The sequence below is a fragment of the Dama dama genome, chromosome 5 (genome assembly GCF_033118175.1).
Source record: "Dama dama isolate Ldn47 chromosome 5, ASM3311817v1, whole genome shotgun sequence".
Lineage (NCBI taxonomy): Eukaryota > Metazoa > Chordata > Mammalia > Artiodactyla > Cervidae > Dama > Dama dama.
The window spans coordinates 117,499,583-117,521,173 of NC_083685.1; the positions used below are offsets into that span (position 1 = coordinate 117,499,583).

General features: G+C 37.5%; 1 protein-coding gene across 2 annotated transcripts in view; it reads left to right on the forward strand.

The window, feature by feature from the left end:
• DDX42 (DEAD-box helicase 42) overlaps nucleotides 1–21,591 on the forward strand; it is a 35,420-nt gene that overhangs the window by 1,330 nt on the left and 12,499 nt on the right. The window contains exons 2-7 of one of the 2 annotated variants that reach the window (XM_061144369.1): nucleotides 7,697–7,933; nucleotides 9,613–9,763; nucleotides 15,170–15,231; nucleotides 16,557–16,593; nucleotides 17,436–17,585; nucleotides 20,826–20,930. In XM_061144369.1, the coding sequence (XP_061000352.1) occupies nucleotides 7,713–7,933; nucleotides 9,613–9,763; nucleotides 15,170–15,231; nucleotides 16,557–16,593; nucleotides 17,436–17,585; nucleotides 20,826–20,930 (726 nt within the window). In that variant the 5' untranslated portion in view covers nucleotides 7,697–7,712. Of the gene's footprint in view, nucleotides 1–7,696; nucleotides 7,934–9,612; nucleotides 9,764–15,169; nucleotides 15,232–16,556; nucleotides 16,594–17,435; nucleotides 17,586–20,825; nucleotides 20,931–21,591 lie in introns of those variants that run through there. The other variant, XM_061144370.1, reaches the window with a different exon arrangement.

Consider the following 21,591-nt stretch of genomic DNA (forward strand, 5'->3'; position numbering starts at 1 on the left):
CATACTAGATAAGGAGGTGAGGGAGTGAGCCCAGCTAATTTCTGGAGGAATGATCCTTCCAGGCAGAGGAACCAGCTAATAAGAAGACCTTGAAGAGGACAATGCTGGCTTGTTAGAGGAACAGTTAGAAGACCAGCATGCTTGGAGTACTGTGAGCAAAAGGAGGAATTATTAGGAGATAAGGTCAGGGAGGGGAACAAGGCGTTGCAGGGAGCACCAAACAACCAGGACCTTTTAGGCTGTTGTGAAGATTTCATTTTTCTTCTGCCTAAGATGGAAACAGAGTATTGAGCAGGGGGATGATAAGATCTGACCTACACTGTTAATAATTTAGTGCAATTTGTGGAAGAGTACAGTTCTTTATGTTTTAGTTTTATCAGATCTTTATGTAATCAGCTCTTTGTTTCTTTAAGCCAGCAGAGAAAAAAAGAGATGCTTCTAAAACAAGTGTAATCTAGCATTTACTTATTTTGGCTTTAGAAGAATGTGTTGAAATTCTTGGGTTTTGTACAGATTCTTGCTAAAGAATCAGATTTATAGTGTGTGAGTTTTTCTCAAGGCAGATTATTAGATAGAGTAGATGGTGATCAACTGTCACTAGAAATCTTTCTCCTACTTCAAAAACACAGTGTTAATGATAATGAAAAAGTAACGTGGTTTTATAATCAGTTGTTTTTAGTCTACTATTTTTAAAGTCATTTATATCTTATTTTCCACCATTTCTCAAAACATAAACTAGCCAAATTATCTTCCTTATGTTCTACACTTTTTCGAATTTCCTAGACTTTGCTGTTTCTAGCTTTCCTCCCTTTTTAGCTTTCCTCCTTCTTGCATCATACTTCTCTAGCCAGCTTACATCTTTCCGTGTAAAAAAAAACTCATCTTCTGGGTTCTAGCTCTCTTTTGAAACCTGTCCCCATTTGTCAACTTGTTAATGATCTCTGACATCTTCAGTGTCATGTGGCACCAAGGTATGGAATCTCTAAATTGAAAGAAACTTGAGAAGTCTTAACTTGATATTCTCCATTTACCAATGGAGAGATTGATTTCTGGGAAAAAAAATAATAGTGATAAACATGACAGCTAATACACATTGTGTACCATTTGCCAAGCTTTATTCCAGGTGCATTTTTGTGTGTGAATTCAGTTTTTCACACCAACCCTATGAGGTAGGTGATAGTCTCACCATCCTATAGATGAGGAAAGTAAGGCCAGAGAAGCTAAATAACGTCCATGAAGTTCGCATCAAGTTAGTTGGCAAAGCCAGTGTTTAAACATAGGCAGCTTGGCTCCATGGTCTGTGCTGCTTTACTGTGCTGTTAAGATTTTCTACTAAATCACATTTTAGTGCCTAAAACAGTACCAAGTAGGTATTGATACTTTATGCTCTCCTTAACTTTTCTCGTTGGCCAAGTTATGAATCTCCCTAGGTCTCCTATATGTTGAATAAACATGAATGATGATTGTATTCTCTGGAAAACAAAAGAGAAAAGAATAAGCCTGCTTTTTTAGCCATAGAGCTTGTAACATGGAGCTAGAGAGAGAAAAAAGAACACAGATAGTTTTGAATAGATGTTGGGTGTTTTAAGACTAGAATGGGAGTTTAATGAAGGAAGTAGCTTTTCTCTGGGAAATCATATTCATGTCATAGTTCTAGGAGTTGGTATTTGAGATGGGCTTTGAAGGATAGGACTTTGGTAGATAGATATAATGAGAGATCTGGTGGGAACGGAATGCAGGTAGAGGGAAGAGCATTCACCAGAGTGCATGTAAAGCAGTTCATTGCCACAACAGAGGGTCTCATTCCAGCCTGATTGAGTAACTGGAGAGCTGTTGAATTGAAGGGAATGACAGGATCAGAAGTGTATGGCCAGAAGGTGAGGGGTCAGGGTCTGGAGAAACCCTGAAGGAGGTTTGAGTGCTCACCTTTGAGTGTGACTTTCCCTAGTTCCAAAATATTAACAAACACCTGCCAAAAGAGGTAGGAATTCTTATTTTCTCTTATTGCTATTTATTTTTGATCCACTGTTACTTCATTTAATACTTTACCTCATAGGGCTATTTCCTTCACTTCTTGTAGGTTAAGGGAAGGGAGAGATGTTATCCCTCGGTACTGGGCACATAACAGAAAATGATTATTGGTCTATATAAAACATGTTTGTTATTTCTAAGACCCAGCCCACATTGTTCTCTTTAAAGCAAATGCTCATACATTTTGCTTATGGTTCTATTAGCCAGTTCTTTTCAAAGTAAATGTTTTATTTTAAAAAGCACTATTTTTTAAAGAGAAAAAATGTAGCTGAAATCTCACAAGTATATTTGCATTTTAGAGTAGAAACTGAAGTCTGGACAGCATCATTCTCCCTCATAAACCAGATAAAATAACAGTCTAAAAATACCTGTGTGTTTGAATGCTGATTCTTTGATTTTCAAGGGTGTGTTTTTTTTTTTTTTTTAACTGTTGTAAAATAACACATGAAAAATCGAAACCATTTTCAGGTGGACAGTTTACGGATGTTAAGTACGTCCACATTGTTTTGCTACCATGAGCACCATAGTGTCCACAGAACTTCTTTGATGTTAGAAAACTGAAACTCTCTCCCCATTAAGCAATAACTCCCCATCCTCTCTCCTCCTAATTCCTGGCAGCCACCCTTCTACTTTGTCTCTGGGTTTGACTAAGTACCTCATGTAAGAGGAATCATACCATATTTGTCCTTTTGTGATGGGCTTATTTCTTTTATTTATTTCTGGCTGGACTAGGTCTTCGCTGCTGTGTCCCGGCTTCCTCTGGTTTCTCTAATCGCAAGGGCGACTCTTTAATTGTGTGTGGGTTTCTCGTTGCGATGGCTTCTCTTGTTGCAGTTCCCAGGCTCTAGGCACAGGGGCTCAGTTGCCTCAGGGCATGTGGATCTTCCCGGACCTGGGATCAAACCTGTGTCCCCTGCACTGGCGGGTAGATTCTTACCCTCTGTACGACCAGGGAAGTCCAGCTTATTTCCTTAACTTGATGTCCTCAAGTCTCATCCGTGTTGTAGCGTGTGTCAGAATTTTCTCCCTTTTTAAGACTGAGTACTATTGCTATATATTTATCTTGCCACATTTAGTTTATTCATCCATCTGTAGACACTTGGGTTGCTTCCACCTTTTGTCTTGTGAATAATGCTACTTGGAACATGGGTGTAACAAATGTCTGTCCCTGTTTTCAGTTCTCTTGGGTATATACCCAGGAGAGGAAATGCTGTATCATATAGTTCTATGGTTAGTTTTTTAAGAAGCCACTATACAGGGAGCTTTGAGAAGACCCATGAATGGTGGACTACATTAATTTTTTAATATCCTCACTATGTTTTGACTTCCTTATTAACTATTGAGTAGATTTCTCTTCTCCAGTGTTTGCCTAGAGAATGCAAATTACTTTTCATAGACTTGTAACCTAAGCAGAGGAGGGCTCATTTAAAAAAAAAAATGATAAAACCAAATAGAGGTTAGGTTGGCCATCTTGTGCTTCTTCTATCTGCTGCAGTCCCTCAGACTTCTGATTGTTAAGGACTGTAGCTGTACACATAGACTAATAGTAGGAAAACTGTTCAAGAAAGTCAGAGTGAGTGGTGTCTGAGGATGACCTGGCTTAGACTTCATCAGGACAGCTGGCCTGCTCGATAGCAAGGCTTGTAGTAATAGGAGATGATGGATTTCACAGATACTGGGATGAATTTTGAAGAGCCTGATATTTATCCATTCAACGAAAAATTTTTGAGTACAGTATAGACCAGGCACCAAAGATACTATGATGGACAAAACAAGAAAAGCCCTCACCCACGTGGTGCTGACACTCTAGTCAGTGGGTTGGAGAAAGCACAATTGTTCGGCATTGCTGGAGACAGTTAATTGGGGAACATGGGCAGTGTGACCTAGATCACACTAGTGAAAGGTGTGGGGGCACTTATGGGTTCTTAGTCTTTTGGTTGACCCACATCTTGGAAGAGTTAAAGTGTTGCATATTTTTAAGCTATTAAGCAACTCTTACCTGCTCAAGGTCATGCTGCTTGCCTGTCTGCAGAAGTTGAATTTTTAAAACCAAGTATTTGATTTATTTCTCTTGTAATTTGAGCTCTTTAGTTATTTAGTAGGATTAATTTATGCCCATCCTTTTCTCCTGTCCTCAGCCTAGGGGGAAGTGTTCTTTACTCCTTGTTAAAGGTTTTGGTCTTTTCTCTTCAGCTCTTGGCAACACCTGTTCCTGTGATTTTTCCTGTCATCCTAAATCTTCAGTTTTTCTATTTATATTGGCATTTCCTTTTTAACATATAAATATGGTTAGATGTTTTCCTTAAGCAAAAAGCAAAATTCCTCTAGTTAACACCTCACATTCTTTTTCACATTGGTAAACGGCCTAGAAAGTAATCTGTACTCCTCTTGGCCTTATCTTCAGCCTCTACCCCTTACCAATCATCACTTAACTTTTTCCCTACTGCTTCAACAGGGGCTTTTCAGTTCTTACGCCCACCACCCCCCCCACCTCTTGTTATTAACATTGGATGTTTCTGCCTGTAAAATTTCTCACCATCTATGTCACTGTTCTCTGCTATCCTCCCCCTCTCTCTGTTCTTTGTCAAGTTTTCACTTGACAAGAGATCACTCTGCCCCGATCCTTCCTAAGCATGGACCTCCGCTAACATCTCTCTTCTTGCTCTGTGCCCTCTTGTCTGCTGGCTTATCTACATCAGTGACCTCAAATGCGGATATCTTGTGTGGGACCTATAACTCCTTCACAGATCTCTCTCTGCAGTCACAGACCTTACTTGCCAGCTATCCTGAGTGCTCCCATAGGTACTGTGAACTGATCTCACTTTCTACCTGCTTCTCCACCCTCTGGGTTTCCATCTCTGTTAGTGGCACCATCATTCACCCAATCCGTAAAAGCCAGAACCCTCCAAAATTATTCTAGACTCTTCCTTCCGCCTCAGCTTCCACGTCTGAATTGGTCATTCTTCCCAGTTGATTCTTCCTCATAAATACCTCAGTAAAGCATCAGGTCTACACCCCACCCTTCCTCATAGCCACTTCCTTAGTTTTGTAGTACCTTGATGTGGTTTATCTATATTTTTTATAATAATGTCCTAACCACTTTCCTTGTGTCCAACTTTTCATGCCATCCAAAACATGCCCCCTTTTTTGCTTAAAATTAATGATTCCTTACAGCTGGCAGAGTATATTTTGGTATGGTGTATTCTTAGCATAGTATACCAACCCTATATCTGGGCCCTGTTTGTCTTTCTGAACATGTGCCCTGCAACTCTCCCAAATGTCCTAGAGAACTCTAGCTGCACTGAAATATTTCCAGTCCTCAGTGGTAGCATTTACAGTGCCTTTGATCTAAAATTCTCTCTCTGACACTTCTTCCCTGGTCTAATGCCTCTTCGGGTTTAAAAAATTAACACCACTGTCATCTCCAGAAAAACTGTCTTGTCCCCCATTCATGGTAGGTTGGGTACTCTTCTCCTGGGCTGTCGATGAATGCACTTTGTATAATACCTCTACACATCATTTCTTTTTGTAAGCTTTCTAAAACTACACTGAAATCCTTGAGAATCAGACTGTATCTTTCACTGATAAATGCCCAGCACCCAATACAATGCCTGAACTTTCGCAACAGGCTTTCAGTAAGCCATGAGATTGTTCATGTAATTCTTAAAATCTACCAACATTTGTTTTTTCCATCCTTCCATTACCTACGTTTTTCAATGGCTTATTTATTATTAGCCTTTTATTATGCATTATATACACAAGGAAAAAGGATAAAATTCAGAATCCATAATTTAATGGCTTAATTATTATTAGCCTCTTATTATGCATTATATACACTAGGAAAAAGGTTAGAATTAAGAATCTGTAATTTTTGTTGCTTAGGAACAGCTCTTGGAAAGCCAGATTCACAGATTGATTAAACAGTACTCTCAGATGCTAAAATTTTCTGGCTTGTAAATCTTCTAACTAAATATCATCTCACTAGAATTATGTTGATTCCTCTTAGGGGATTCCAGAAGAAGGCAGGAAATGGTCTTACTTATGTTTGAGTAAGCTATTACTTACAAAGTGCTTACCCTAACCGTGAATATTTTCTACGAAAGGTCCAAAATGAGTAAAGACAGCCCCTAACTGGAACTAAGGGTAGAGATTGACAAAGCATAAATCAAATTTAATACTAAACAGACTGAACTAAGTACTGTGTAACAGCGGTAAAACCGAACCGGTGAGCGGGCTGTAGTACCGGAGAGCAGAGCGTGTTTTCCTGTCCTAGTCTCTTCAGCAGTGCCATTGTAAAAAGCAGTTTTTGGAACTCTTTTCACATTGACTTCAGAGTCTTTTATAAACATATAAACTTTTCTTATTAATGGTAAACTTTAATACAGAGGAAAAAAGTAAAAATCAAATAATTGGTATTAACATTTTGATAAATAGCCCTCCAGCTATCTTGGTACAGGTGACACATATTTTTACATTGAATCATACCACCTACCTTGTTTTATGCCCTTATCATGTTACTCAGTGTATAATGGACACTTCTCCACAAATGTGAAACTTAAAATGCACATTCCCCTTTGATAAGCAGTTGTGTTTTAAAAAAAATTGAGCCTAAGGAAATAATTAAGAGTATGGAAAAAGATATGTGATATGTTTAGCAACTTAAAAAAAACAGAAACAGAAGTAGAGGAATGTATTTACTGACATAGACAGTCATGTGTATCATACGGTGAAGAAATCAGGAAAACAATATGTACAGTATGGTTTCAGTTTTGATCTTAAATCTGTGTGTGTGTGTGTACACACATATGCATAGAAAAAATAGCAAAATATATCAACAAAATTGTGTATTTGGGAGAGGAGTGTCAGGTAGTGTTAAAATTTTGTTCTTTTTTGCTTTCTGAGTTTTCTGCTATTATGTGAAACTTAGGTAACTTGTGTCATTAAAAAATGGTTTTTTGAAACCAAGGCTAATAAGATAAAAAGTTTATTTTTAAATGAGTTTCGTTGATGCTCAGGAAATTTCTTTGTAATCTTTAACAGTAGGCTAACTGAATAAGATATTCAACTGGCAATCAAATCTTTTTGAAGGGTATGATATTAAATACTAAATTCCTGTTCCGATTGAGATCTCAGTAAAATGAATTATAATGTCTTCCATGTTTCAGAAAATGTGACCATTCAGGGGGAGAGGAAGGGAGCTCAAGAGGGAGGGGTATGTATGTGTGTGTAAAATTATAACTGATTCCCGGAGAGAAAGGGGGCTCAAGATGGAGGGGTGTGTGTGTGTGTGTGTGTGTGTGTGTGTGTGTAAAATTATGATTGATTCCTGTTGCACAGCAGAAACCAGCAATTTTGTGTACAATTTTACACACAATTATAAAGCAGTTTTCCCCCAATTAAAAAATGTGTATCAAAAAAAAAAAGAAAAATGTGACTGTTTTATTAAGGTTAGCATATTGCATATCTGAAGTCCAAAGTTAAAAATTTTTTAATTGAAATATAATTGATTTACAGTGTTGTGCCAAACTTTTTTGTACCAAAATTAAAATTTTAATTGAGAGGCAAATGTTTAAAATTGTAGGTAAAGGTTGGAAGAGACATAAACATCAGTGGGCTGTTCACTTTATATAAAGTTAAATTTGTATGTGTGTCTTGTTCCTAACAGATCAGTCACTGACACCATGAACTGGAATAAAGGTGGCCCCGGCACTAAGAGGGGCTTTGGCTTTGGAGGTTTTGCCATCAGTGCTGGAAAGAAGGAGGAACCGAAGCTCCCACAACAGTCCCATAGTGCCTTTGGGGCAACCAGCTCTTCTTCTGGCTTTGGAAAATCAGCTCCACCACAGCTCCCTTCTTTCTACAAAATTGGTTCTAAACGGGCCAACTTCGATGAAGAAAATGCGTAAGTGGTAATAATATCTGGTAATTTAGCAAGGTTAGGTTTTGAGATATTCATTCCATCAAAAAAATTGAAGCAAAGAAACCATTTGTTTCTCAAATAATAACATGACTTCTTTAGTTGGTTATCTCACTGAATTGCATTGTTCCTAACAGGTTACATTGTTACGTTCACTCATTCATAAGGAGTATAATACTTGTGTGGTCCTTTATTTTCCCTTGTTCCAAAACGGATTTGAGGCCATTGAAACCTAAATATGGCGAAGTGTTTTATTTAAAATTAAATTATTTAATTTACATGGCTTTTGATGGTCTTTACTGAAGTTTTTTATTTACACCATAGAAGTTGTTTGGTAAACACAGGCAGTTGTCAGAACTGGTAGAGACATAGTCTGACTCAACACCAAAGTCTTTAAAACTGTTAAACTGTTGTGTTGTAACATCTTATAGTGGTAGGAAAATCTCAGATTTTTGCTCACAGTTCTCAGGAACCGTATTTACCAGTTACCTTTTCTAACTTGATTGTCTAATAAGGGGATTGTTGAAAAGCTGAGCTTTGAAAGCTTGAGCTCTAATTCTGTATAGATTTTAAGTTCTTTTTTTTTTTTTTGCCAGGTCTAAAGAAACCTTGTACTGCTATTATTTCTAGCCTGGTTGTTACACTGTTGAGCGTTTTTTTTTTTTTAACCCTCAAGATCACAGTTTTTAAAGTATTTAGCAGCAGTTTTAAAAATTGGTATATTTAGCAATTAAGTTCATAAGTAAGTCCAGGATCATTATTCTAGAGAGCAGTTTACCAGCTCAGGGATACATTGAATGAAACTACCATATAAATAAATATGCATTTGTGTGTGTGTGTGTGTATAACACGTAATGGTTAGAGCTTTTAAAATGAAGGCTTGAAAAGCTTTGAAGTTTAGGCTGTAGTTTTGATCTCTTTAATATTCTATTGTATTACTCTTTCATTTAATTCTGAGGTAAGCTCTAAACAGTGTTTTTGTTTTGTTTTAGTGTATAGCTATATTGATATTCTTTTCTGGGATATCTGTTAGAGGGAAACATTTTTCAGATGTCGAAGTTGTTTTCTGAATACTTAACATAGTATGGTGAGGAAGTCTGGTTCATGTACAATGTTATATAAGTTTTGAGTGTACAACAGAGTGATTCACAATTTTTAAAGGTTATAAAATATTGGCTATATTCCTGAGCATTTATTTTCAATTCTAGAAGTTTTTTTGTTGGTTCTCAGAAAAAAGCCCAGAACTTTTTAAGAAAATCTCTAGCCTTGTGAATTTAATCTCTAAAAGTTTTTAAAGGGTAGTGAAGAGTAAACTAGGCTTTTGATATTTCATACAAAAGTATTTTTTCTATATCATATGCTTTAATATTTGCTGTATCTATTCAACAGTGATATGCTGTTGATAATTTTGTATTGGAAACGCATCCCTTTTGACAGAACTGGAAATGTAATTTTTAACAGACACTACTGAAATGGGGAATCCGCTGTGGTTTTTTTGCAGTATTAGAATTTGGCGTATATCAAGTGATACTTAATAATTAGGTCCTAAGCCAAAGGACCAAAATCTCTTAATGGTAACATATACCATAATAAAAATTTTGTTAAAGATTCACCCACCCCCAAATTAAACATTCACTCTGTCAGTCATGCATCTTAATTTTCAGATATTTTGAAGATGAGGAAGAAGATTCTAGCAACGTTGATTTACCTTACATTCCTGCTGAGAACTCACCTACCCGCCAGCAATTCCATTCCAAGCCAGTAGACTCTGACAGTGATGATGATCCCTTAGAGGCATTCATGGCTGAAGTGGAGGCAAGTATCAACTCTGTTATGTTAACATTTTTAGTCATTAGAAACAGGTCAAATTAACCTAGTGCTTTAGTCCTCAGACAGAATTTGTTTATTGACCCTTTGTTGAGAGAATTTTGCTCTTGTATTCCATAGTTTCTTAAATATACTTCCATGGCCCTGTAGCATTTTCAGAGATTGGTGCCTAGGAATTTGAACTGTAACCCTTGAACATAGTGGCTCAAGCGTGTGTGTGTGTGTGTGTGTGTGTGTGTGGTGTGTTTTATTTTAATAATTCTTGGTATAGTCTTAAATGGAATGAATATTATCTTAATCTAGTTTTTATTGAATACATATTTATGTAAGATAATTAAACTTAAGGGATTTGCTAAAATTACAGATTCTGTATTCAGTACTTTTAGTGTTTTATTTCCTTTTATCCATGTTCGTGACCTTGCTGTAGAAATTGAGACTTGTGACCTCTTCCTCCTTAAAACTCTTCTCACTAGGTTTTTTGTGATTTTGTATTTTGTTCTTTTCTCCCATGCCTCTGACTTTTCTATTTAATTACTTTGTGTTATGAAAAATCTCAAACACGTAAAGTAGAATAATGAGTCCCCATATAGCCTTCACCCTGCTTTATCAGGTAGCGCTTTGGCCAGTCTTTGTTATCTGACACCTCCCACCCCCTTTTACATTATTTAAAGTAAATCTCCGACATATCATTTCATCTGTTGGTATTTCTATGTGTTTAACTCTTAAAAAACAATCATACCATATGATTACACCAAAAAAAAAAAAAAACAAACCTTTACCTAGCCATGTGACTGTTATCTGTCATTCTTGTGATTCTGTTCCAGTTTCTCATATGATGATTCTCCTACAGTTCTCTATTTTCTTTTTATTTTTTTTATTTTTTTACAGTTCTCTATTTTAATGTGCTATCTTCAGGCTATGTACATTCCTTAGTGACCTCACCCACTTCCAAAATTAACTTCTGTGTGAATAAATTAATATCTTTAGTTCCATAGTCTCTCTTTAGTTTCAGCTCTGCTTTTCTAGAAACATATTGGCCATTTTTACATGGGTGTGTCCCCCTGGTCCCTTTAACTTTTTTGGGGGGGCTCCAATAAACAGCTTATGGAATTTTAGTTTCTTAACCCGAGATTGAGCCCTGGCTCTCCACAGTGAAAACATAGAGTCCTAACCACGGGACTGCAAGAAAATTCCCACATTGGCTTTAATTTCTTCCTTTAAATAGCCCCTCTTTTTTTTTTTCAATTTTATTAAGGTGTAGTTGATTTACAGTGTTGTGTTGATTTCTTCTGTACAGCAAAATGTGACTCAGTAATTGAAAAATTCCATGTACAGAGGAGTCTGGCGGGCTATAGACATGGGGCCATAAAGAGTCAGACGCGACTGAGCATAGCACACAGCACGTATACTCGTCAAAGATGCTAGCCTATACTTTTATTTTTTGGTAGTGTCTTTGTCTGGTTTTGGTTTCAGGGTGATAGTGGCTTCATAGATAGTGGCTTCACTCCCAACACTTCTTTGGGAGTGTTCCTTCCTCTTCAGTCTTTTGGAAGAGTTTGGGAAAAATCAGTGTAAGTTCTTTGTACATTTGGTAGAATTCCCCAGTGAAGCTACCTGGTCCTGGACTTCTGTTTGTAGAGTTTTTTAATTATAGATTCTATTTAATTTCTAGTGTTTGGTCTGTTCAAGTTACGTGTTTCTTCTTCATTCAGTTTTGGTGGGCTGTATGTTTCTAAAAAGTTGTCCATTTCTTCTAGGTTGTTGAATTTGTTGGCATCTAATTGTTCATAGTATTCTCTTACAACTTTTTTGTTGTTGTTATCAGTTGTGGTTTTTTCCTCTTTCATTTCTTATTTGGGTTTTCTCTCTCTCTCTTTTTCTTTTTTGCTGTGTGGTATGTGGAATCTTAGTTCCCTGACCAGGGATGGAACCTGTGCCGCCTGTATTTGAAGGCAGAGTCTTAACTACTGGACTGCCGGGGAATTCCCCTCTTTTTTTTTTTTTTTTCTAGTAACTGATCAAGCATGTTCATGACTTGCTTCATTTATTCCTCAGAATAACAAAGGTGAATAGGCAGAAAAACTATATAAAACTTCTTAACTAATAAAAAAACTGAACCCTAAGATAATTCAAATCACTTCTCCAAACCACATTGGTACTGTGTGGCAGAGTTGGGATGCAAATCTAATTTTTCTTGCTTAGTAGTCCTGAGAACTGGCTCTTGTCCAGAACATAGTGCTGCCTTCCTCTCATCATTTGCCAGGTTCTGTCAGTCTTTACAATATCTCTTGCATCTATTTCTGTTTCCTTTATGGTCATCTTCCCCTGTACCTTAACTCTTACCTGATCTAAATTAATTCTCTCCCTTCTTGAGGCTCTCTGCTCTCCTGTTCATGTAGTGTACAGCTACAGAGTAATTGGACTGAAGCGTGTTTCTTGTCATATTACTCCTCTTGCTCAGAAACTGTCACTTTATTGTTTATGAAGTAAACAATAGATTTAGATTCCTTTAGATTTAGATTTAGATTCCTTTTAGATTCCTCAGTTACTTGTTACCTGAAGTCTTCAGCCAGAATTCATCTCTCCTCTAAGGAAGTAGGGGAGAAAAAGAATCCATTAAAGATGTGTTTTTGTTTGGTGTAAATGATGCTTTTTAAAAATAGCCAACATTTTTAAGATCCAGATATTAAAAAAAAAAAAAAAAAAAAAACCAGAGATTTTTGTCTAAAAGATCAGTCTCCGGAAAAGTGAAAAATGTGGCAAGACTAGGACTGCATTCTTGTGTGGCAAAAAAACAGGCTGTTGCTGACAAAATAACTGCCTGCTTTGGGCAAGGCAGACTTTTTCTACTTCACCCATCAGTCCCTATTGTCTTCTTGACACTGAGGCCATTGCTTAGAGCCTTTTACCATCATATTTGTGTTGTAATTTTCTTATAGTGGGGAAGTAGTTTTCCTGAGCGTGGGTCTGTTGTCAAATATCTGAGAGTAAAACTCAGGGCTGTGTGTTAAAAGAAAAATTAGAGCATGCTTCTTTAGAATATTCAGGGCTTCCTCTGGTGACTCAGTAGTAGAGCATCTATCTGCCAAGCAAGAGATGTGGGTTTGATTCCTGGGTCAGGCAGATCCGCTGGAGAGGGAAATAGCAATCCACTCCAGTATTCTGGCCTGGGAAATCCTGTGGACAGAGAAGCCTGGAGGACTACAGTCCATGGGGTCACAAAAGAGTTGGACACAACTTAGCAGCTAAACAAAAACAACTTACTAAAATGCAAGCAAAGCATGTCTGTGTCAGAAGAATAGAACTTTCTTTATCTTGGCTCACTTCATTCATTGTGAAATTGCTGCCCGTTGAGTATTTTGGGTTTCCCACATTTGATTTAGAATAAATTACTTTCCGAAGAATGTATACCTAAAAAGTAGCAGAGCCAGGATTCAACTCCAAAGCCCGTATAAACTCCAAAGCCCATGTTCTTTTTGCTGTATCATTCAACATCTGAGTTCTTGTGTTGTATATTTCTACATAATGCTTACCAGAACTACTCAGAACATACCTGTGCTTTGCAAGATGGTAGCAATTTTGTAAATATAGTGTGTCAAATGATTCTCTCTAGAAGTAAAGGCAAGGGATAAATGGTTTGTTTTGTTTGAGATGTCATTACATATTGGTTTAGGTTTTTTTTAATCTTCGTGACACATGAACGTTTCCCAAAGGGCTGTGTTTCTCGTTATTTTTTCAGATCCCTAGTGATGAATTAGAATAAAAATCAACTCTTGATTTTTGAGGTTTAAATTTAGATTTAGTTTTTGGTAGTGCAAGCTGGAATAGCCCTTTTTGAGTAGGAGTATTCAAGAATGGTCCAAATTCTCTTGCTTGGAATTTCAAGTAGTTGAAGCTGTTTGGAGGTTAAATCTTTTTGATATAACATCATTCTTCCAGATATTTTTTGCTGTGGTATCCAAAGGCGTTTTGCTGATTTTTGGACAGAGGGATGGATATTATCTGATCTTGGGGAGAGTATTGTTGCCAAGGTATTGCATTAATCCAAATTAAAGAAGTCAGAAAAACTCACATTGCTTTACAACAAGAAACAGTTATGCAGAATGTGTTTTAACCTTGGCAAAAAGTAGTTAATTCTTCTACCCTCGATTTTTATGTGTATAAAGCAAAAAATTAATTTAGATCAATAATTATCAATTTGCCATTTAAAAATAACCTATGAAAAATGGAAAAACTACATGTATTTAAGTCCACCCCAAAGGGTTCTGATTTAGTAGATTTATTTGTTGTTTTTCCGTCGCTAAGTCGTGTCTGACTTTGCAACCCCTGGACTACAGCATGCCAGGCTCCCTGTCCTTCACTGTCTCTTGGAGTTTGTTCAAACTCATGTCCATTGTCAGTGATGCTATCTGTCCAACCATCTCATCCTCTGTTGCCCCCTTCTCCTGCCCTCAGCTTTTCCCAGCATCAGGGTCTTTTCCAGTGAGTCGGCTTTTCCCATCCGGTGGCCAAAGTATTGGAGGTTCAGCGTCAGTCCTTCCAATGGTTATTCAGGGTTGATTTCCAGCAGGATTGATTGGTCGTCTTGCAATCCAAGGGACTCTTGAGAGTCTTCCCCAGCACCACAGTTCAGAACACCACTTCTTGGGTGCTCAGCCTTCTTCATGGTCCAGCTCTCACATCTGTACGTGACTATGGGAAAAACCATAGGTTTGACTATATGGACCTTTGTTGGCAAGATGATGTCTCTGCTTTTTAATATGGTCATAGTTTTCCTTCCAGGGAGCAAGCGTCTTTTAATTTCGTGGCTGCAGTTTATTTAGTGCAAGGTTTTTCAATCTAAGGGCATTTAGGGCTGAATAATTCTTTGGTGGGCTGTCCTGTGCATTGTAGGATGTTTAGAGGCATCTAAGACCTTCACCCACTGGATGTTAGTAACAGCTCCCCCCACCCCAAGTTGTGCCAACCAAAAAATGTCTCCTGATATTGCCAGATGTCCACAGGGGATAGAATCACCTAAGGCTCAGAACCACCCTTCTAGAGCCAGATACAGAGATCTGCATTTTTTACTAGCCCCTTTGGTAATTATATCATTAACTCTTTAAAAAAAAAAAAAAAAGTGATCAATCAAGCATTTTTGCTAGTTTTTCTACACATGGTATATTTGCCGATAAAAACTATGGAATCTGCATATATAGTCAAGCTTTTAGAACATGGGTATTTCTCTCTAAAATAATAATTGTCAAAAAACAATTTGATTGCATCAAAGTGCAGTTGTCAAAATGCATAACTAAAACTGTGATGGTGCTTGTTTGAATCTAAAAATTCTTTATAAAGAAATTTTCCTTTCAGTGTTTTTAGTTGGTAATTCCATACGGCCTTTTGTTTCATTAGGATCAGGCGGCTAGAGACATGAAGAGGCTTGAAGAAAAGGACAAGGAAAGAAAAAACGTAAAGTAAGTTGTTTTCTTCCTCCTTCAGAAAGGTTACATGAAAATTGCTACATTATTGCAAAGCCTGTTCCCCCAAAGTTTATAAAGTAAAATTCAACTACACAAATGTCCTGACTTAAAGTTATTACCTTAAATAATATTTCTGTAGGTAATAGAGATGACTGCATTTGCAGTAATTAAAAAGCATTCTTTTTGGTATTCAATTGTAAATAGTTTTTAGTAACCACAAGAGTGAATTACACAGGGAAGCAAGAGAGCATCATTACTAGTTTGGGTTCATTTTTCTGAGTTTTGTCCCCATAACTAATACAGGTTTATGCGTATGTGATTGATTTTTAAGATGTAACAGTAATTAAATACAAAAAACTATGTATATTATTAATAAATCATAAAACCTGATTTGAGGGTGACATGCTTTAGCAACTAGTCAGAGCTTGAAATACTTTGTTTTCTAGGAAAGAGAATTCTCCTCTTTCCCTTGCTGAATATACTGTTCTTACGGCTTTTGCTACCAAGCCCAGGAAGGCGGTTGGACTTTTCCCTCTGCTTGGCAGTCAGTGCTCAGCCCCTCCCTGAGGTTCCTGTGCCAGGGGGAGGGTCTGCCCTCTCTTGGGGGCTTATTGTGTGTTGTGTCCCCTTCCAGCTGCCCTCCACTGGTGGTGTTGCTTGCCTTAGGAGTAGCAAGTGCTCTAGGGTAGGCAGAAAGTCTGATTAAAAAGCAGTGGTTGTGGGAATTAAGCAACTATACTTTTCATAGTTCCTGAGAGATGCAAGTGGTGAAGGTCCACTTCTCCACGTGAACTGTTTTAGTTCCAGATTTTAAAAAGAGTTGATGTAGTTTTTCTCTCTGTCCCTGAGGATTTTGGCTGAATGCAGTTACTCAGAGCTAAAAACTCTGGGGCACAGTAAGACAGTTGTGACCATCTTTAGTGTATACAAAATGCAGCTGTTCTTCTTGTTTCTGTTTTTTAATACAAAGTCCTTTTCACAACTGCATTGTGTTTGTTGTGTGGGATATACAAGGCTAGGGCCCGTGGGTATCTCTCTTCACAAGTTTTTACTCCCTATATTCTTGTTAGGATTGATATATTTGATGATTCTGGGGGTACCACATCGTCCCATTCAAAAGAAATGCAAACTGCAGCTTATGGTGTGAAATCAGACATACATGGTGGATGGATGGCTTCCAGTGTGCTTACTGCTGCTTTGTTACTGTTAGTGTTGAGAGTTCCTGTCCTGTATGGAATTCAACACTAATGTGCTATAAGTATGGAGCTGGGTATGTGGAACATTTGCAGGGAAGTTTGTTTCTCCGCTTGTTTTTCCAGGGGTATTCGAGATGACATTGAAGAGGAAGATGACCAAGTGAGTTCCTATGCAGTATTTCTATCTTTTACTTTCACCCCACAAAGTCTGTCCTGGGGACAAGCTAGAACTTGTCTTCACTGAAATGGCCATTCCTGATGTTCAGCAGGGAATGTCATTTGATTTGCTCCTTTTCTACCTGTGTGACCAGTTGGTAATATAAAGATTCATGTGGCTTTCCCCTGTGTTGAAGATGGAAATTTTGGTCAAGTACGATATCAAAAACAAAGATGAGCTTTACTCAGCGTGATTTTTTTTTTAACCCAAAATTAATGTTTATTCTGATAAATCAAGAAGTAGAATAGTGTGGGATCTACAGACAACCTCTAGTAACACCTAACTTTGACCTGTTTCTAAGGGTTCTGTTTGTGATTCTTGTGTTTCAAGATGAAACGTTGGTTAAATGACAGTCCTTTAGTGTCTTTTTTCCCCATTCAGTTGTGGGATGGAGAGAAGGGACCCAGAGTGAGCCCTTTCTAGGTTGGTGACCCTTCTCATCAGTGTCAGCTTCCAGACTTGGATTGGTAAAGCCACAGCATGTGTTCCACAGCTCTCAGCAGGGTAGGTAGGAGACACCCCACCCCAGGAAGGCTGTGGAACTGACAGTTTTATAAGTCTTCTGTTAAGCAGGCTAAATCACTTTATGATAGTAACTGTCTCATTTCCTCTGATTGTCCCTCTGAATACTGCTATTGTTAAAGGAATCATTGCTAGTAAGAGTCTTGTCTTACTGGGTAGGTATGTAAATTGTGCAGTCATCTGGTATGCTGTGCGCACTAATTACAGAAGCAAAAATGTTCTGTTATCCTTGGGTATGATTGTGATCTTGTGCTTTCCTGCAGGAAGCTTATTTTCGGTACATGGCAGAGAATCCAACTGCTGGTGTGGTTCAGGAGGAGGAGGAAGATAATTTGGAATATGATAGTGATGGGAATCCAATTGCACCTTCCAAAAAAATCATTGATCCTCTTCCTCCCATTGATCATTCAGAGGTACGGTATTTCTTGCTGAATTTGACTCTTCTCTGAAGCTGATGTGGTTTTCTTCAGCTTTAATATTTAGGTTTTCCCAGTATCAGAGTACTCCTCTGATTTGTACGCTTTATTATGTCATGGGAATATTTCTTTGGGATTTTGTCATATTTGCCAAGTGATTGAATCAGAAGGTGACTGAATGGTTGAGAATTTGTAGCCTGTACTATTCAAGGTACAGCTGAGTCTCTTGCTCAGATTCAGTTTTAGGTGAATTTTTTTCAAGCAATTGTGCTTGTTTTCCATACCATCACTTACCATCTTCCTTTCACTGTGGGTCCCTCGGCCTGCATTTGCTTTTTAATTGCTGTAAATCTTTACTGTTTCTCCCAGATCTGGGGCAGATGAAAGGCTGTTCTTACATCAGGAAAAGGAAATGAGGATATCAGTGTACTCACTTGGGGGAAAAAAATCAGTATTTCATCCAGGTTAAATATCAGACTAGAGCTTGCATACCCTAGTGATTCTACATCTAGAACAGTGGTTTTCAAAGTGTGGTCCAAGGACACCCAGAAGGATCTTTTCATGGAGTCTACAGAGTCAAAAGAATTTTCATGGTAATGCTAAGATTATTTGTCCTCTTCACTGCGTCAGCATTTGCAGTGATGACTAAAAGCAATGCTGACACATTAGCCTGAAACGGGACAGTGGTATCACTTGTTCCAGTAGTCACTGCCTTCTTCCCTGTGTGACTGTTACAGTACCAAAAGTAAAAGCCAGCTTCACTTAAGAATATCCTTGATGAAGCAATAACGGTTATTTATTTAATCTTGACTCTTACATTACTCTTATATTCCATGTAACAAAATGGGAAAGGGTAGGTAAACATTTGTATTGCATGCCAAGATATGACAGTTGTCTCACAGAAAGACACTTAGGTGTTCAAGTTGTGAACTGAGCTAGCTGCTTTTTTTCATAGAATACCATTTTCACTTGAGAAAATGAACGATACATCAAGGAAAACAGAAGTGTCTCTTGTCAGTGATAGAAACTCAAGTTTTCAGGCAGAAATTAGGATTTGGGAAACTGAATTCATCACAGTGAGCTTGACAGCGTCCTCCCTTCCAAGTACTGACCAGGCCCGACCCTGCTGAGCTTCCAAGATCAGACGAAATTGGGTGCTTTCAGGGTGGTGGCTACAGGTGACAGCTTTCTATCTGTTGATAATCAGCCATGAAATGTGTATTTTTTTAGTTACATAGTGAAATGTTTTGGATGATCTTCAAGCCATCTCAGTGAACCAGTATTTTCAGAGAGCCAGTGCATGATGTTACAGAATCGTGTGTGAGTAAAGGGCCCATTCAAAGTGCAGGATAGACCTATGAATTATAGTGTGACAAAATGTGAAAGTTCGTCTATATGATTTTGGATTACACAATGAAAATAACCTTTAAGAAATGTGCACCTGTCAAGGTTGAGTGTAGTGTCAAGAGTAAAAGTCCACTAGCATCTGAAAAGGTTATTAATAAATACTCTTTTCCCTTTTCCAACTATGTATCTTTGGGAGGCCAGGTTTTCTTCCTTGGCTTTAATCAGAACAACACATTGCAACAATCTGAATGCAATAGGAAATACAAGATTTGGAAAAATGTGAAGCAGTATTATAAAATAAAGTTATCTTTGAAAATTAAAGTCACTCAGTCGTGTCCGACTCTTTGCGACCCCATGGACTGTAGCCTATCAGGCTTCTCCATCCTTGGGATTTTCCAGGCAAGAATACTGGAGTGGGTTGCCATTTCGTTCTCCAGGAGATCTTCCCAACCCAGGGATTGAACCTGGGTCTCCCACATTGTAGGCAGATGCTTTACCGTCTGAGCCACCAGGGAAGTCAGAGTTCATCTTTATTAAAACATATGTGTTAAAGTGTCATGGGGTTTGTTATTTTAGCATGAATTATAAATTTAAAAGTTTTCTTATTTTTAATACAGTAAATAACACTACATATAACCATTTTAAAAATGAAATCTCATTGTATTTTTGTTAAGTGTAAAGGGTACCTGAGACCAAAAAGTTTGAGAGCTACTGGTCTAGACTAGAGTGTGGGTTATATTCAGTTTTTTAAATTTTCCTTTTGTGCAGCTGTTACCACTTAAGGAATTGGCATTTTACATGTGGCAAATGAAGCTACATAAATGAAACCTATCTAGGAGGCTGCATCTGTGATAAAGAGTGAAAATATAATAAGGGAAAAAACACAAGTATTTGAAATAGTTGTCTAATAAAATATTTGAGATACTTGACAGAGTACTCAAGCTTCATCCTGCCTGGAGTGTATCCCATAGTTGTCCTAATGTAATGAAAAGTCTGCCAGGAGAGACCAGAAATGAAGAAAGAATACCCTTTCTTCACAGTCCTTTTGTGTTTTCCTCTTGTTTGGAAACAAAAAAAAAAAGTGTGTGTGTAAAAAAAACTTAAATATTTGTAGATTTTTGTGAATAAAGACAAAAACTGTTACCCTCATGGAGCTTCTGTTTTGATAAGAGAACTGAAGAAAAGGGCTTGGTGCAGCATTGTGGGGAGCATAATAAAAGGTCCTGTTAATAATGCTAAAGGAGAGCTTGGTTCTTTCTCTTTGTTGATAGTACCATAGAACGATAATTAATTTTAAGCTGTATCTAGAATTATGAAATTTCTGACCACCTATCAAAGGCTTAAGTTCTCCTTAAAAGATAAATAGATTTGTTGTAGACATACCATGTCAGAAAGAGAATCATTTAGCCAGACTCGTATGTGGTAATATGCCAGTGCTTTGTATTCTTAGTACAGTGAGCTATGAGAGGGGTAGCAGAAAGGACTTCTTCCCTCGTTGGAATTGGAAATGCTCAACAGTACATTTTTTTAAAGTTAACATAACCATTTCCATGTTTTTAAAAAGAATGGAACTCCTTAGAAATATTATCAGAGGCCTAGATCTAGGTGAACAGCTTACCGCAAAGCATATTAAATGTTACAGGGTGGAATATCTAAGTCCTTTGGCATTAGAGATTCTTTAGTCTGCATCAAGGCTGTTCAAACAGGAATGGGAAAAAGTTCTGGTTGTACTTTCAGGATTTGTGTCATGAATAAGTGAATTCCTTTTTTCTTTCTAGCTGGTTATGGCTTTACTTGTATAGTATTTGTGAAAGGTGATTTTGCATTAAAATCAAACTTACAGGATTGAATCTTGAATTCTAGACTAACTTTGAATAATTGGACCTGCAGATTGACTATCCACCATTTGAGAAAAATTTTTACAATGAACATGAAGAGATAACCAACCTCACCCCACAGCAGCTAATAGATCTCCGGCATAAGCTCAACCTCCGGGTAAGTCAGCTATTAAGGCAGAGATTCATATTAATGCTAATTAGTCCAGGATTAGTAGTATTGTTTATCCATACTGAAATAATCTTGAATTTCTTCTCCAACAGTCCCTGAACTGTCTTTGATAGAGTAATAATTATACCCCTTGGACTCTTGTGTCTTGATTTTATTGTTTTAGTTTTATAGCTATTTTAGGATAGGATTTTTTTTATTTGATATATACACATGAGTGCTATATGTATATATATATACATATATTGTGTATATGTTCAGTCAACTTTGTGTAGTTTTTTAACTGTGTGTTGTGTTGGAACAATAGATCATATGACCTTAAAACTAATCAGTAAGTGTTTCTGATTGCCATGAGAGCAGTGTGCTATTAGGAACTGTGTTGGGTGGGCTAAAGGCAAGTGGTCCCCATCTTTAGGAAGAGGAGACAAGATTAACTGATGTGAACAATATGGGAAGTCTTAAATATTTCAGGATTAAGATGCACTTGCTTTTCACATTATATACAGCACAGTTTTTTAATTAGATGAAGAAATTAACAACTTCACGAAATACGCATGCACTAATATCAGAATAATAGTTTTAAACTGTCCACTAAAAAGCTTTGGTTGTACATCGGCCACATTTGTTTAAGGTGCTGCTAGACGTTAAGTGA